A 17,490-nucleotide genomic window follows, 5' to 3' on the forward strand; every position below is an offset into this window, starting at 1 on the left:
GAGAGGTTTCTCGTCATAATCTTGTTAAGACGAAATGAAACAAAGCAATGAACAATCATATTGATATATTTAATTTACCTACAAATTAGTACAACTGCAGTATGATACACTAGTTACCAACACTCTGTCGCTACATCGCTCATGTCTCCATGTGCAACCTTATACTTCATATATTCAGTCACGTCGCAAGCAATGGCTCGCTACACATTTCTATTCATATTTTTGACTTCAACGAAACAATATCCCTTTATTTACAACCCCATCATTAGATTTATAGATCAAAAAAGAGAAGTGCGACTTCATAACAACACACACAGGTAATATTGCTAAAAGAATTTAAATATGTCAATGTGTTAAGCAATATAAAAAATATGATACTTAAACAGTGAAAAATATTTTACACAGTGTTATATTAATATTGCTTATTCGTATTATAACGGAACAGGCGCGGATAATATTTAAAATTTTATTATAATGATAATATGCCGATAAAATTTATTACTAATGGTGTACTTATCTTTATTTTGAATTTTCTCTTTTGCTTTCGACCAGTTCGTTATAATACGCAAAGAGGCATTAATCATTAAAAAAAGGTAAAAGTTTGTTCATTGCGATCCCCGAATAGTTCTCGTGAGAGGTAAATCGACAGACTAAATTACTGTGACGTGTGATCAATAATTGGAATCCTGTCTCGCCGCGATTGGTTCAATTCGCATTTAACTCAATTTACAATTCAGTAAATTCGCAGTTGGTCCAGTTAGCATTTTCTGTTTTTAATGAAAAATCTAAAAAAGTATTGGACCATCGGCTTATGTGAACTGGTTGCTTTATTTATATATTTAATATTCGGTATATTTATGTACTTAGTAGTTTATTCCATATCCACTGTGGAAACTAGAGAAAATAATCTTTAATAGCAAATTTTATATTTAGCATTATGTTGATCGCGGACATGAAACAGTAAATTATTCTATCGAGGGAGGAAAGAAGCAGTCGTATTGAATAAACTATACCAGCATTTCTTGGCAATTTTGTATAAAAAATTGTCGTTCGAAGACTATCTCGTACAGCCGCTGTCGGAGTTTGGGGCCCAGCAAAGCTCGCTCGTGCCACCGGCCACAGTCGCGGACAGGAACGGGTTACAGAATGTCGGCGGCGGGGGCGGCGGCGGCGGCGGGCGCGGGGCGGCGCCCGGGCAGCGCGTAGGGCGCCAGCGGCGGCAGCGGCGCGGCGTCGGCGGCGCGCGGGCACACGTAGTTGCGGCACAGCCCGTAGAACTGCTGCGGCCGCAGGCTGCGCTTCTGCGCGTCGAACCTGCCGCACACGCGCTCACGTTTAAACTAGTGCCGATTACGATCGCCATGTCGATTTCATTTTTCGGATGAATTGCTTTGTTATGACCTTTTTAATCCCCTGAACTTGTTCATGAACTGAAAAGTTAGTATGAATCTTTTAATGATAGTGGATGAGGCGAAAGCGGTACCGTGTCGGGTAGACCTACTGTATGTATATGATATGAACGTATAGCACCCGTGCCTGACCTCCAGCCCACGTGCGCCATGCAGGCGGCGCAGACGGCGATGGTCCACGTGTACCCGGGGAACCACGAGTACTCGGCCGACGCCGTGCCCGTCAGCTCCGTGTTGGCCGCGCGCGACACCGTCACGATGTCGTGCATGTAGCCGCCTGGAACACGCGGCCGATGGTTTTACTCACAACAGGTTCGCGTTTGGCAACGGTTGGAACACGCTTACCTAGCAAATGCCGCCAAGACTCCAAGATTATAATGTTTTAGAAATAAACTACATAAACCAGGCTATTCCCAGTAACGAACACAACAAAACAAAGGTAACAAAATATGTACTGTTGCTGGCAACACAAATATAAAAATAATTAATATTTTTGGTATGGCAATATTGGACGAATCGAATGGCCGACGCCTCCCGCGAAAGTATAAAAGTATATTCTAATAACAAGTTAATTAAATAGTGACTCTTCAATCTGCGCTGTCATTGGTCGATTTTAATTTACAGAAATTGAATAAGATAATTCTATTTATTTTTACCCACGACGCGACGGAACGTAGCAGGTTTAGGGTGAGGTGAGAGATGTTTGTGTGTGCGTTTGTGCAAAGTAATGTTCCGAATCTCGAAGATATACTTAAATGTAGCGATAATAATTTTACCATAATACATAACCGAGGAATATTCGTCGGGGGCTGCCATTAACCCAGCTAAAGTTTTTCTAGTGACGTGAATATAATTATTGAAGAATTGTAGATGTTTAACGACGACATAAAATACACTTATGAGTATGATTAAATTTTTGTTGTCATATAGAAAAGGCAGCCCCCGACGGATATTCCTCGGTTATATATTATAGTAAAATTATTATCGCTACACTTAGGTATATATTCGAGAAACAGACACGTTAGGAAAAAACTATAAACATCCATATTCATTGTTTAGGTACTTAAGTATATCTTTTACCGATTTCTCGAGATATCAACTCTTGTTTTAAAAAGTATTTTTAAGTCTATTATAATATTTCGTTAGGTACATAATAATTTGATTAAGTCGGGGGTTTTGTTTTATTTTATTCTTTTTCGATGAGATTTTTAACGTCGTGGGCTTTTTTCAAAATTTTTAATTTTGCTTAATTTTATTAGAAACTCCATTTTGTTTTCACCTTTGCTTTTTAACTTAGCGTCGTGTTTTGTTATAACTATTATCAAAGTATTTCAACATTTTCAACAAGTTTATGCAGTTTTGTTATACTAATATAGTAGTACAGCGAAAATACAATGGAGGAATTAAAAAACTTAAGTGTTTCTCGTGGATACATAAAAGGTATTGTAACTAGAATTTTTATTTTGTGTCTGACGAAAATGAAGTACGAAAATGTTCCACTGAGGCATTAATTACCAAACGTGACAAATTATTATCGGCTTTTAAGGAGTATGAGGCCTATAACATGAAGATATAGGCTTTAAATTCGTCAGACACAGAAAATATAGACGAGGTAGAAAAAAGATATTTTCACTGTGTAACTGTTTTAAACGAAAATATTAAGAAACAGAGCGATTGTTCACAAGGAACCCAGGAGTCAGGTAGCAGTAGTGTCATTTGTAGGCCAAAACTGCCGAATATTAATATACCTACGTTCTCCGGCAAATACTCTGAGTATGTAGCATTCATACAAAACAAATGTTATTCATAACAACAAGGCCATGGATAACGTGCAAAAATTATACTATTTAAGGTCGTTCCTAGAGGGACAACCTTACGATTTAATTAAAAACCTTCCTTTAGTCTGTGAAAGTTATGACAATATAGTTATGACAATCACAATACAAACGATTTTACAACAAACAGCAGATAGCTTCTGAACATGTGAACACCATTTGGGATTTACCACTATTGCCCAAGTTTGCAAATGCTGAGCATTTCAGAAATTTCGTTTCAGTGATGAAAATCTGGACGCAGTCTGTCTGGCTCACAAGTATCGCTTGTCACACAAAAAGCCATTGAGGTCTTGGGTCTCACACCTAAGCGAAGTGATATTAACCTCATTGGTGTGACCGAAAGCACAAGTAAAGTCAGCTATTGTATTCCTTTGCAAGTTCACTCACTGACATCCCCATTCAACACACTTATTAACTGTCATGTAGTAGACAAAATTACATGCAAGTTGCCTCAGGCACAAATTGATGTAACGGACATTCATATCCCTCCCGGTGTCACATTGGCAGATACAACTTTTAATCAGCCGTCAAATAAATTTGCTCATTGGTGCGGATGGTTTTTTCCAGATTCTTCTGCCGCTTGAGGAGACACAGCAACTGACTGCACACAATGGCCTAGCTGATCAGCAACAATCGTCGCTCCCCTGCGTCCTGAATACCAAGCTTGGCCATGTCGTTGCTGGCCCGTTGGCTGCTAACTTCATTAAACACCAGGTTGTATCTCTCGTTTGTGCTAAGTGTGACACAGAAGTAAGTGACAGTATCAAGAAGTTTTGGGAGACAGACAATAAGAAGGTCTCATTGAACGATATTTTATTGAATGGGCCCATCGAACAAAAAGAGTTGTTTGATATTGTATTATTGTTTAGATTTGGAGAGTACACTCTCAGCACAGATATTAAGAAGATGTTCCGCAACATATTAGTAAATCCGGAACACACTTCTCTCCAGAACATTCCCTGGCGTGACAATCCAAGTCAGCCAATACAATGTATTCGTCTTGATACTGTCACCTACGGAGTAAAGTCGTACAGTTATCTGTCTACTCGATGCTTGCATGAGCTAGCACGAAAACGACTTACCTTTCGCTGCATTTATAATAAGAAACTGTACATATGTTGACGATATCTTGTATTCCTGCTGTGACTTGCAACAACTGCTTGAGGCTAAAAGGCAGTTACGTGAGATGTTAGGTTATGGGAGCTTCAGTTTACATAAATGGGCTTCTAACACACCAAGCGTGCTTTCTGATACACCAGAGAATGAACGACAATTTAGTGTGTGTGCTTGATTTACAAAAAGGCAATTTTAACATGAAGGCGTTGGTACTCACGCTTAATATTAACAAGGACTGCTTTACTATTACCAGTCCCGAGTCATTCAATGAAAGGGTAATTACGAAAAGGAAAGTTCTTACCTACATTGCGAAATTCTATGATCCCATGGGATTTGCGAGGCCCATTATAATACAAGCAAAAGGTATTATGCAGAAGCTTTGGTCACGCAATGTTGGCTGGGACAATAACATACCCGAAGTGGCTAGACTTCGCAAGGAGCTTGTCTACCATGCATCCTATTAATTTAAACAGGTACATCCCAACCAACACTGCGGCGACAATACAGCTAATCGGTTTCTCCGACGCATCGAGCACTACAGGGTATGGTTGCTGCATATATCTACGCGTGGTCGACAAAACAGGTAAGGCTGAATTACACTTGCTCTGTTCTAAGTCGCGAGTTCTTCTTCTTCTTCTTTGCGAGTCGATGGCGATCGAAACTAAATTTTTGCTGACCAATAATTGGCCACGCTTACAGCATTGTCAGTGGCTTCGAACAGGTCTTTAATAGTGCAGGTGTTAGGGCACTTAGGACAGCACAAAAGGTGAGCCATAGTTTGTGGTAATACTCCACACTCGCAATCATCGCAACCATCAACCAGGTATCTCCACCTGCAGAGATTATCCTTGCAGCGGCCAACCTGTGTCCGGAGCCTATTTAAAGACTTCCATGTTGGCCACGCTAGATTACTTCCAGGCGGGAGACCCTCCGATGGCGCGATAAAAGGGGTGGGAGAACACTTCCGCCGCCAAAGATTTAAGCGGGCTTGGCTAGGTTCGGAATCCAATGGAGCCACCTCTTTAAGGAAGCTGTGACGACTTTTAAGCCTTTGAGGCACCGAAATGTCACCATGCATCGGATGGCGGCTGTCCTTTATCATTTTTGTCCGTTCTACAGCGCCAGCAACCTCCCGTCGGATTTCAGGGGGTGCTATTCCAGCAAGAGGGTACAGCATATGAACCGGTGTTGGTTTCAGACAGCCTGTAATAATGCGACACGTGTCGTTCAAAGCTCTACTAACCTCCTTTGCATGAGTAGAACGGCTCCAAACAGGAGCAGCGTACTCACCGGCGCTGTAGCATAGTGCCAGTCGCGAGTTAACCCGCGGGCTAGTCCACTAACAATACCCAGGCTAGAGCTCAATGCAGCGTTGCTTTTGTCCATACTAATGGAAAGAGTTTATGAAACCTTACATAAAAATGTCCAGATTGATGACGTATACTTATTTACGGACTCGCAAATAACCCTAGCTTGGATAAAAACAGAAGTTACGAAATTGCAAGCTTACGTGGCTAACAGAGTTAGTGTGATTCAACAGAAAACTAATAAAAGACGATGGCTCTTTGTTTCATCTGCAGACAACCCTGCTGACTTGATCAACAGAGGTATTAATCCTCAGGAGCTCTCGAACTGTTCTCTTTGATGGGAGGGACCAAAGTTCCTGCAATGTGAGTATAAATTTGATAACCAAAAGTTGGGCTTACCTAATGACTTACCTGAGATGAAAGCTGCAGGCCCCGCAGGTAAAGTAGTACTATCTGTCACTACAGATGATTATTTATTTAGAATACTATATAATTGGATAGGTATTCAGATTTAAATAAAATGATACGAGTGATAGCCTATATTGTAAGGTTCTGTCATATCATAAAAAATAATACAAAGGTCAAGGATAAGGTACTCACTCCTGTAGAGTTACAACACGCATTTCTGTTGATTATCAAACACGAGCAGTCTATTCATTTCTGTGATGAATTAGAATCGTTACGTAAAGAAAAAGCGTGCAAAAGCACCTCAAGTCTCTTCACCCTTTTTTAGATAAAGATGGGCTGCTAAGAGTAGGAGGCCGACTAGATAACTCTGAGGTGCCTGTATCACAAAAACATCCTATCATTCTGGCGAAAACGTCTCGAATAACTGAGCTCCTTATCCAGAGTGAACATATTAGGTTGTTACATGCGGGACCAAAAATACTTTTTTCGAATTTAAACCAAAAGTACTAGTTAATTAATGGAATAAGACAGATTAAAAAAGTAACTCATAAATGCTTTGTATGTTTCAGGCTCAAGGCGAGTGCAACAAAGCAACAGATGGGATCCTAAATGGTTTTGTCATAATTTTAATTTTCATAATCCTTTTCGCATAACGTTTTTAAGCATAATAGTACTTTCCCATTAATAACATCTAAGAATACTGGTTTGTTAGGTATAACTTATTTTTGGACTAATATTTGTTGGTATAAATTTGATTCGCATATAAATAGGTATCCATAATTCTTTTTTAGAATAATAGTGTTTTGTCATAATTTTTTCAAGGCATAACAGTAGGTTAGGGTGCGGCAGGGGTGGCCCTTGGGCCACCCCTACGCCGCCACCATGTTTATCTTACACACGAAAAGTATGTTGAATGATAACCAACAGCATGAAATAGAGTCAAAAAATATAAAAAAGTCACAATCATGAACCAAATGCAGCCAAGGAAAAAGTAAGTTTCGGAAATGTTCAAAGTTGTGCCAAAACTTTTCTTTTTCGGAGTATAGTTTTTATGCTTATAATAATTATGCTTACATATCATTATTGTCATTGTGGTATCAATTACGTATTTATATGTGCTAATGTGTCAAAACATGTACTGTCGATTATCATGTTGATAACCTATAATAAATAAATAAATAATTATTATGCTTAAAGTAGTCATGAGTTTCAAAATTATGCTTAAAAAGTTATGACAAATTAATACTATGCGAAACCAATAATAGGACAAGTAACATTATTCCATGGTAAATTATTACATAAAAAGGGTATAGCGAGGTAAGGAAGACGAAATGGCCCCCATGGCCCATGACGGAATTATCATTTGTACTGGTATTGGCACTCTAAAAGAATACGAAATGTAAGGTCGTTGACCCCTGACCTTGACCTGTCTTTGAGATATTCGAGAAAGTTCGTACGCGCGCCGAGTTTTTTCAAAATTTTTTTTCCGAAAAACTATAAAAGCTAGAAAGATGGGACCAATTGCGTATAATTAGGGATACTTTGAAAAATATTCTGAATTTTTTTCAGAGTTCTGGTGAAATGACAACTGTGCAAAATAATTAAACAAAATATAAATATATTTTTTTAGTACTGTTCTTTTATGTTTACCGCGCCAAAAAAAATATATAATACTCTTTGATTTATATACTTACACCACACAAAAACTGATTAAAATCAAAGAGGCGCTTCTTGAGTAATTATGAATTTACTTAGTGTGCGTACGGCTGGTAGGAACTAATTAAAGAGGTCGTTTTTAGATTAATTATTATAATTACATGTTAAACATAATTTTAATCATCATCATCACTGTTTTCATTTATTACAACATTGACTGCATCATTTGAAAATATTTTCGACAGAATTTCAGCAGGACGTAAAATGCGAGATAGATATCTCGCATGAGCTAAGTAATATAATTATTACACTTGCGGCATATGAAAATCGACTTGCGAAAATCGTATTTTGGGCAAAAGAAAACCCATTTATGCAAACCGTTTACAATTTGTACTACGAACTAGAGTTTTAAGTTTAGCATCCTGTAGCACTTTCTTCATAATAGTGGCATCATTTTCCGTACCATAAATTGGCCCAGCAAAATCAACTATAAACCCGTTCGTAGTACAGATTGTAAACAGTTTGCATAAATGGGTTTTCTTTTGCCCAAAATACGATTTTCGCAAGTCGATTTTCATATATCGCAAGTGTAATAATTATATTATTTAGCTCATGCGAGATATCTATCTCGCATTTTACGTCCTGCTGAAATTCTGTCGAAAATATTTTCAAATGATGCAATCAATGTTGTAATAAATGAAAATAGTGATGATGATGATTAAAATTCTGTTTAACATGTAATTATAATAATTAATCTAAAAACGACCTCTTTAATTAGTTCCTACCAGCCGTACGCACACTAAGTAAATTCATAATTACTCAAGAAGCGCCTCTTTGATTTTGATCAGTTTTTGTGTGGTGTAAGTATATAAATCAAAGAGTATATATATTTTTTTTGGCGCGGTAAACATAATAGAACAGTACTAAAAAAATATATTTATATTTTGTTTAATTATTTTGCACAGTTGTCATTTCACCAGAACTCTGAAAAAAATACAGAATATTTTTCAAAGTATCCCTAATTATACGCAATTGGTCCCATCCTTCTAGCTTTTATAGTTTTTCGGAAAAAAAATTTTGAAAAAACTCGGCGCGCGTACGAACTTTCTCGAATATCTCAAAGACAGGTCAAGGTCAGGGGTCAACGACCTTACATTTCGTATTCTTTTAGAGTGCCAATACCAGTACAAATGATAATTCCGTCATGGGCCATGGGGGCCATTTCGTCTTCCTTACCTCGCTATACCCTTTATGCGTAAAAATAGGGAACCGTGCCAAAACTTTTCTTATTCGGAGTATAGTTTTTATGCTTATAATTTTTTTTTTTAGGGTCCGAATACGAGAAGTACCATATTTCAGACCCTCAATTTTGATCAATTCTACATTTGTAGTGGTGCAGATTACAGTGTATTTGCTGAGCGTGTAGAGGTGTCAATGTTAGTTTGTGTGCGTGATAGTTTTTTTTTCTCTAAAGGCTTTGACTGCTTGACAAGTGTAATAGAATGTCAGTGAAAATTTATAAAGAGATTTTGTATGAAGAGAATAAATATAAATAAAAAACTAAAAATACTACAATCTGAGAAAAGGAATATTGGAAAAATATTTTTGTTTAAACGCATATTATTTAAACATTTTTAAATAATGGGTAAATACCGTGTTTTAAAAGAGGACATATAATAGAAAATCAATACATAAAATGAAATGGCTGTATGGGCATAGTTCCCTTTGCCTTGCCCTTCGGGGAAAACCAAACAAAAAAAAAGTTGTTGCATTTGCCGGTCTATAGTGGTCATTTATAATTACTTGTTTTTCCATCCAACATACAGATTTATTTATATTCTCTTTGCCGCGGACTTTTTGGTGGGAACGGGAACGGGAAGGTTGCTTTCTTCATTGAATAATCTAAATAATTAATACGAAGTGGTGTTTTGTGGTTAATGATCGCATTAAGTTAGTCGGAAAACATTCCCGATAGTATTATTAAATCGGAATATTCAATAAACAAGTGTACCACCTATCTATTTTCGCTTTGCGCCAACAAGCCGCTTACTACGTGTGGGGTTCGGAGTAGGAGTCTGCTCCGAGGGTGGGGGCTTAGGTTTCATCATTCATCGTCATCACCATTCATCATTTCATTAATCATCATCAAGAAAAAAAAACACAAGACATGGCTGTATGGGCATAGATCCTTTTGCCTTGCCCTTTGGGACAAAAAAAGGATACATTTTGAAATTCTTATGTATAATAAACAAACATAAATGACAGATCTAAAACTAACGAAAATCTTTTTCTTTTTTCTATTTGACTTATTTATGAATTTTAATCAAGAAAACGTAATAATAAGTTCGATAGCAACCAGTTCAGGTCCCCGAAACAGTCCATTTCAGGCCGCGTATATATCGAAATACTATTTCAATACGTCCTAGTCTAACGTCCTCGTTAAAAAAAGACGTCCTAACCTAAACTAACTAACCTAACTTAACAATAAACACCACGCGTAAATATAAGTCCAGAAATGCGCTGCAAGTCGTCTGGACTGGGCGCGAAAACAACACAGAATTCGATTAGCTGCTAAGTGTTCCGCATGCTATCACCAGCTGTCACTGACATACGTATCCCCTTGGATACGTCGAGTCCGGTCCACGTATGAAGTCCCGCGGATTTTATTGGAACTAAATGACAAGTCATAATAATTATATGCGGATACTGCGACATCAGCGCCGTGCTTGCGGGACGTCCTGAAGCGCTATTACATCTTTCAAACGCGATGCGACAAACTTTGAATTTAGGAAAAATCTACCTTATTATTACTGTACTGTAATCTTTATTTGTATAGTCATACAATACATATACACAATTCTTTATACATAATTATTATGTTGTTTACATTGTGGAAATATTTACCACGGGCAGACTTAGTGCCGTAATAATAAGGTCGATCTTTGTTTGAATCTGATTGAAAGATGTAATATCGCTCTTACGTGGCGCGGACTCTAGTCAAAGTTATGATAAGTGATCTTCAAAAGATATACATATGCTATTGTGGACTTTTCGGTAGACCTACAAAAGAGGAACAATTCAACCATACGTTGTTTTGTTATAACTCAATGGGCTCAGGCAGCGTTTTCGCCGAAAGCTCCCAGTCGGCTATATTTGTAACGATTATGTTTGACATTTATCATTATTTTTGAACCAATTTATACAAAAAAAAAACTTGTATATATTATATACCCTAAAGCACCCCCATGAATCACTCTACTCATTGGTGAAAACCGTATGAAAATCCGTTCAGTAGTTTTTGAGTTAGCCGCATGTTCACAGATGCGGCTAATGCCTGTTAGAATTTTACAGAATAAGAAATACAGATGAAACGGAAGGTACTTTAGTGCAAAGTACATTATTTTATAATTATAATATTATTGGTAAAAGTAATACTTTGTAATTATTTCTTTTTATTTTGGTGCAATAAAGTGTATTTGTATTGTATTGTACTTTTTGAAAATTCCTTTAAAAATAGACGGGGGGTAAAAAAATACAAAAAGTAAAAACAATTAAAAACATGCAGTTGGGTTTGAACCGTGAAATTTAAGAATGGTGGCGACTGCTTTACCAAATGCGCCATTTAGAAGTTAGAAGTAGACTTCAAATTATGCATCTCTTTTAATAGCTAACCTAGTCGTATGTGTGTGTGACATCTTCTTGTTTGTACACAAATTGAAATGACACCAACTTTCGATGCACCATTTCATTATGATATCTGCAGTAAATACTACAAAATTGTGGCTTAACTTAAAGATAATGAATGTAAGATTTCGCCAACTAACATTTCACCGGGTCAGAACTCAACACTAAACGAATAAATGGAAAAAATACGAAAAATGAACACCTTAATTATTATACTTATAGTAGTTATCAGTTACAAAATTAAACTTAAAAAGTTATGACAAATTAATAGTATGCGTAACTAATAATAGGATAAGTAACAGTCTGCCATGGTAAATTATTACATAAAAAATTATGCGTAAAAATAGAGAACCGTAATAGGTGTATGAAGTATAAGGTCATTGTGTTGTAGGTCAGATGTGTGTACATCATTATTATGTTTTTTATGTTTCTATTACTTAAGAACGTATTCTAGATACCTAAGCTAAAAAGGTAATACGGTTAATTATAAGATTTTATATTTAATAACCAATGTCCTTCCTTGTACTTAATTTAAAAGTTTTATAGGTTGTTCCAAAAATTTGTTTGTGTTATCTTAGAATGTACCTATTGAAAAATGTTTTATATAGAATAAATAGAATATAATAGAAATTGTTTATTATAAAAGGACGCCACACACACAGACAAGACAATAACATATATCTAGTGTAAATGGCAATTCCTTTACTTAGATAATTTTATGATAAATTCTTAAACTAATAATACATTACCTGTCGAGTGATATTTAATTATATAGTGATAATTGATAAGCGAATAGCAATTTGGATATTGTTTCGTAATGTTTAATATAACAGGTACTAAACTATATGTGTCATAACATAAGTTTGTCCTATATTCCTGCTTCTAAGCAACTAAAATGTAAGATTTAATTCCTAAGTTTTATATGACAGTAACAGACAATTTGAATTGTATTACAGTTAATTTTAAGTAGTAAGAATTTTAATTCAAATAGTTAACTTATGTGTAGTTAAAATCATTGTCTGTTCCTTTCCTTGGGCCGCAGTATGTTGCTGGCAGGCAACACAAGTATAAAAATAATTAAAATTTTTTGGTATGGCAATATTGGACGAATCGAATGGCCGACGCCTCCCGCGAAAGTGTAAAAGTGTATTCTAATAACAAGTTAATTAAATAGTGACAAGAAACAATCTGGTGTTTTGCTGTAGTTGAAATTAGAACCCTCGACCAACCATCTACGTAAACAGTCCATACAAATCAAGTTCCGAACATGTACATAAAAGAGCAACCATACCTAAATTTGTGTAGTTAGAATGCACTCCTTCGCTGGACATAGCCAAGATATGTTCCCGTCGCGCGATTTCCGCTGCGCACGACACGCAACATAACACGTTTTTCTGGAACACAACCAATGGATAATAATAAATTAAATAATATACAAGGTAAAGTGAGGGCAAAATTATCTCCAGAGCAGTGGTCCAACTGCTCTGTTCAGCCAATTGGGCTACGTGTCTCCGTGGCGACACACAAGTTGGACGAACAACCGCGCTTCACAGTCCAATTGACAACATTTCAAATTTTTAAGCCGTGGTTTTTTTGTGCTATTTCGAAAGTACTTGTTTAAATAGAAGACACGTATTTTTTCTTTTCAAGATTTTTCCACTAGAAGTTACAAAAAATATTTTTTGAAAATTGGATTCTGCCATTGATAGAATGAAGGCAGTTTAATGTAATGTACCTTTGCATGCGTATTTAAAACAAGTCGCAAACAAAGTGTCATGTTATGTATGACATTTACTTTTTTTATAATTTTTATGTAAAGGTCTGAACTTATTATGCCTTCCTCTTCTGACCTCGTGGATTTTTCAATATATTTCTATTATTACTGAATTAAAAAATCTGAAAAAATGTGTTTTGTGTAAATCATAGAAATATCTCGAAATGGTTTTCGATTTAAGGCACCTTAGTAAAAATGAAATGTTGTCAATTAATTTAAAAATGTTTATTAACCTATAACATTACACAAAACAACATTAAAAGGTACAGCGTGTAACTAGGTAAAAGAAAAATATATTTTCTGTCCAGATTTTGTAGTTTGTGTGTACAGTGAAATCTCCAACCTGTCGACCTTGTATTGCCCGCCGGCGTGGCGGCACGTGGCTTGTGTACGTACCCGGCTGATGTCGCGCACCTCCATGTGCAGGCGCAGCAGCGCGTTGTCCACCACGAACAGCGCCAGCCCGTCCCGCGGCGACAGCGCCAGGTTGCGCGCCACCCAGAACGACAGCGACACCGGCTCCGACGGCAGCTTGTCGTCTAGGGTTAATGCCACACCTCGCATCGTGCACACATATTCCGTGCTTACACAATATTGTTAAGTATATAGCGGAACGTACGATATATTTATGTGGTACGATGTGGACTACCTTCTCCTACACACATATTCTGTATCTGTTGGTGTTCAAGTTCAAGTTACCGTAAGACAACCACTCCTGATATTGATTTCAAGCTAGATAAAATACGATGATTGGTGAACCATATAAAGACAGATTAGCAGCCAGATGGTTTATATTTTTTAAATAACAATAGGCTTGTATTTAAGAAATATATATATATATATATATATAGATAGACTGAATAGCTACCCGAGAACACTAAAAATAAAATACATTGGTACTAACCGAGCGTGAGCGTCGTGAAGTAGCCCTGTATGAGCGTGCGCATGCGGCTGTAGTCGAAGATGTCGTACACGAACAGCGGCCAGCCCGTCACCGCCGCGTCCATGCCGCGCAGCCGCCGGTCCAGCCTGCACAACACACATTCGTTCCTTGTTATATTTATAATATACTGACCCACATGCAGTTAGAGTGGTAAGATGCAACAGTACTGTTAGGATAATTGTGTGAACATAATATAGGACAGGTGCATACGGCGTGCGCGCGCGGCGATGCGGGTCGAGGCTGGCGAGGCGCGAGGGCCGCAGTGGGTCCCCGAGCTGGATCTCCGGCAGCACGCGTACCTCCACGAACCGCATCCTGATGAAGATATAGCTCGTTAACATGCGAACGATTTTTTTATCAATTTGCAAACACACGTCTTAGTATCTATCTTACAAAGATCGACTTCCGCTTTTTAAGGCATTTTGATAGAATAACCTGTCACAGGACAATTAAAACTCAATAACTATATTGTAGTATACGTAAGTTTGTATAAAAAGATGTTCCGTACCTGGCGTAGAGGTGCATGGGTACGCCGTGGTCGGGCATGTCGACGAAGCGGAAGCGGTGGCAGGCGCGCGCCTTGAAGCTCAGCGAGGTGGGCGGCGAGCCCTCGCCCAGCGCCGCCTCGAACACCTCGCACAGCACGCCGTAGCCCGACACCATCGTGCCGCTCTCGCTGCCGGACCACACACATTATACGCATTCAAAAGAGCGGGTTTATGGCGTTGCAACAATTCATACGTAATAAAATAACATTTCGATTGTAAAGTATAATCTCTGGGCTTATTTTGTTTTAGAGATAGAATTACAACTTTTGTGCTTAAGATAACCAATTCAATTATAAACAAAGATTACCAATTCACACTCAATCTTGATACTTAGTATAAAAAATAAGACTAAATGCGAACTGACCCATCTGGGCCATTACAGGGGCGCATTACGCGGTAATCCGCGTAACATGCAAATGTAGGACATGCGTGTGTATCTAATGACAAATGATTAGACTTTCATGTACATCGGTTGAAATACAAGTTGGACCTGCAATAAGTATAAAGTGGCCGGTATCGAAAGAGAATATATTACTCAGGGCAAAGCAGCCCGAAGAGCTTGTCGTGCGTGATGGCGCGCGCCAGCAGCGCGGCGTCGTGCGCGTGCGGCAGCAGCATGGGCACGGTCTCGCCCGGGAACACGGCGCCGTGGTGGGCGCACACCGGCACGCGGCCCTGCCAGCCCGCCTCCAGCACCACGCGCCCGCGCACCGGCACCAGCCGCCCGCCCATGTACTGCAACCACGCATCCCATCATCTCTCGTGTAGGTTGGGAGGTCGACGACCAACCTTTTCCATCCTGGTGTCACGATTACTAATGAGCTACCAAAGGCTCCTGACATGGCCTGCTTCAGTCAGGGAGCTCATAAAACACTGTTTCTGTGGTAAAGTCTTATCAACTCACGGACCATAATATACCTAGTGAAGAAGAGGAGAATGAAAAAGGCAGTCTAAATGACCATAATGTGACAGAAGTTATACTTCAAACATTGAATTGAATAAGAATAAAATGCCAAGGAGTTCCATGCAAGCTCTATCCAGCATATTCTAAGAACCTTTTAAATGTAATCCAATAGTTGGATTACAGTAGGCAGCTTGTTATTGGCACTTATCTAAATATATAAAAGGAGAAACTGACTGACTGACATATCAACGCACAGCAGAAACGGCTAAACATAGGCACTTGAAATTTGGAAGGGACATAGCTTAAGTACCGTAGAGGTGCACTAAGAAAGGAATTCTCGAAATTCCCACGGGAATGGGAGTAGCGGGAAAAAACATTTGTATGAAAAAAGCATTCTCATCTCTGAATTCCAGATGAAAGCTTATAGGTACTTTAGGGTTAGCCTCCTCTGATCGTATTATCCTAAATTTATATTAAACCAAATTATCATATCTAAAAATTAATAACAATTCATTATTTAACTGAGCTACTTATACTCTAACCTCATTTAAAAATAATATAATTAAGCATTTTTAACCTTTCTCCCACACACACAAAGGTCTCTCTTTTATAACACGCCACGTGGACGAATTTAATTTGCTAATAAAATAAAATTTGTTTGACTTGATTTATATTTCTAATGTAATTTCACCAAAAAAATAATAAATGGACAGTCTTACTGACCAGCATAGTTTTCTAAACCCTTATTATGCAATAATACCCATTAAAGTAATAAAATAATGCCCATATTTCTGTTTTTTGACTGACTGATATGAGGTACAAATCCCAGCATGGGCCGAAACCGAAGATTCTTGAATTCATGTTTGGATAATAGATGATAATCACATGAGGAAACCCACATTAGAAATGTGTTTCAGAGGTATGTGACCTAACTTGTACTGGGCTGGAAGCTTTTCCCTTCAGCTTGGAAGGTTACACCGGCAGTCTCTTCTATAAATGACCGGACCTATGAAATCCTCAGGTTAAGTAAGTGGACCCTGTGACAAAAGGGATAATGCTAGAGAAATGACTGACCGAGTGTGAAGCAGCAAGTGATATATCGAACTGTTCTTCCTCTTCGTCGTCAGAGTCGGTATGCTGTGGCTCCCCAGACTCGTCCCCCGCACCGTCGCCGTCGCCCTCTCCCCCGTTCCCGCCCGGTCCACCCATATTCTCTTCCCCATCTTCATTCCCTGTCAATTTTACACTTTGTTTAAATACATAGTACTGGAAAAAATACCACTCCCGAATTATATGCCTTTATAATGTGAAAACTGGTCAGTAAAAACCCTGAATATGCGCAGTATGATGGTTGAACCATAATATAATAAGTATAATAAATAACATATGCTATACATTATCCTTACCGTTGTCGTCCATGATTCTTCTTAGAGCCCTGAGCAAAGAAATTTTGAAGCCTTTTTCTTTCCTTTTCCTTCAATAACTATAGAAATTTGTGAATACAGAGCAAGAATAACAAAAATAAATCAGTCAAGCTTGCCCAATTTCTGTTTAGATTAGTTTATGGATAAAGGTAAAACAGAATTTACATTTTGCAAATACCGAACAATAAGAAATCTATTTCACAAGTAGATTCAATTAAACATAGAACTAATTAACTATGCTAATCGATTTTTAAAACGAGTTGTAAAAATGCAGGAGAAACAAGTTTGAACTACTTATAACGTTTATTTTACTGCAAGTATCAAACAATTAAAGAATGCTTAGCTAGCTATGTAAATATCAACCTTTAGTATACCATTTGTCAAAGTCATATTTTAACCGAGATTTTACCATCTTGTGTGTTTCTTGCTCCGAACTTTCAAACAAAATTTTGTAAAATTGTCTTCAAATGTTTGTGTTTACC

The 17,490-nt window shown here is 37.8% G+C and overlaps 1 protein-coding gene across 1 annotated transcript; it reads right to left on the bottom strand.

Moving 5' to 3' along the window:
* Positions 1 to 48: 48 nt before the first annotated feature.
* LOC126375684 (protein cereblon-like) lies at positions 49 to 17,159 on the bottom strand. Its single transcript, XM_050022777.1, has 10 exons — positions 16,991 to 17,159; positions 16,659 to 16,816; positions 15,216 to 15,415; positions 14,641 to 14,808; positions 14,343 to 14,447; positions 14,094 to 14,218; positions 13,586 to 13,728; positions 12,707 to 12,809; positions 1,542 to 1,686; positions 49 to 1,314 (listed from the first exon to the last, which is right to left on the bottom strand). The coding sequence occupies exons 1-10, from the start codon at positions 17,001 to 17,003 to the stop codon at positions 1,140 to 1,142; spliced, it is 1,335 nt and encodes a 444-aa protein (XP_049878734.1). The 5' UTR covers positions 17,004 to 17,159; the 3' UTR covers positions 49 to 1,139.
* Between the last annotated feature and the right edge of the window lie 331 nt (positions 17,160 to 17,490).

This window comes from Pectinophora gossypiella, chromosome 19 (genome assembly GCF_024362695.1).
Source record: "Pectinophora gossypiella chromosome 19, ilPecGoss1.1, whole genome shotgun sequence".
Taxonomy (NCBI): domain Eukaryota; kingdom Metazoa; phylum Arthropoda; class Insecta; order Lepidoptera; family Gelechiidae; genus Pectinophora; species Pectinophora gossypiella.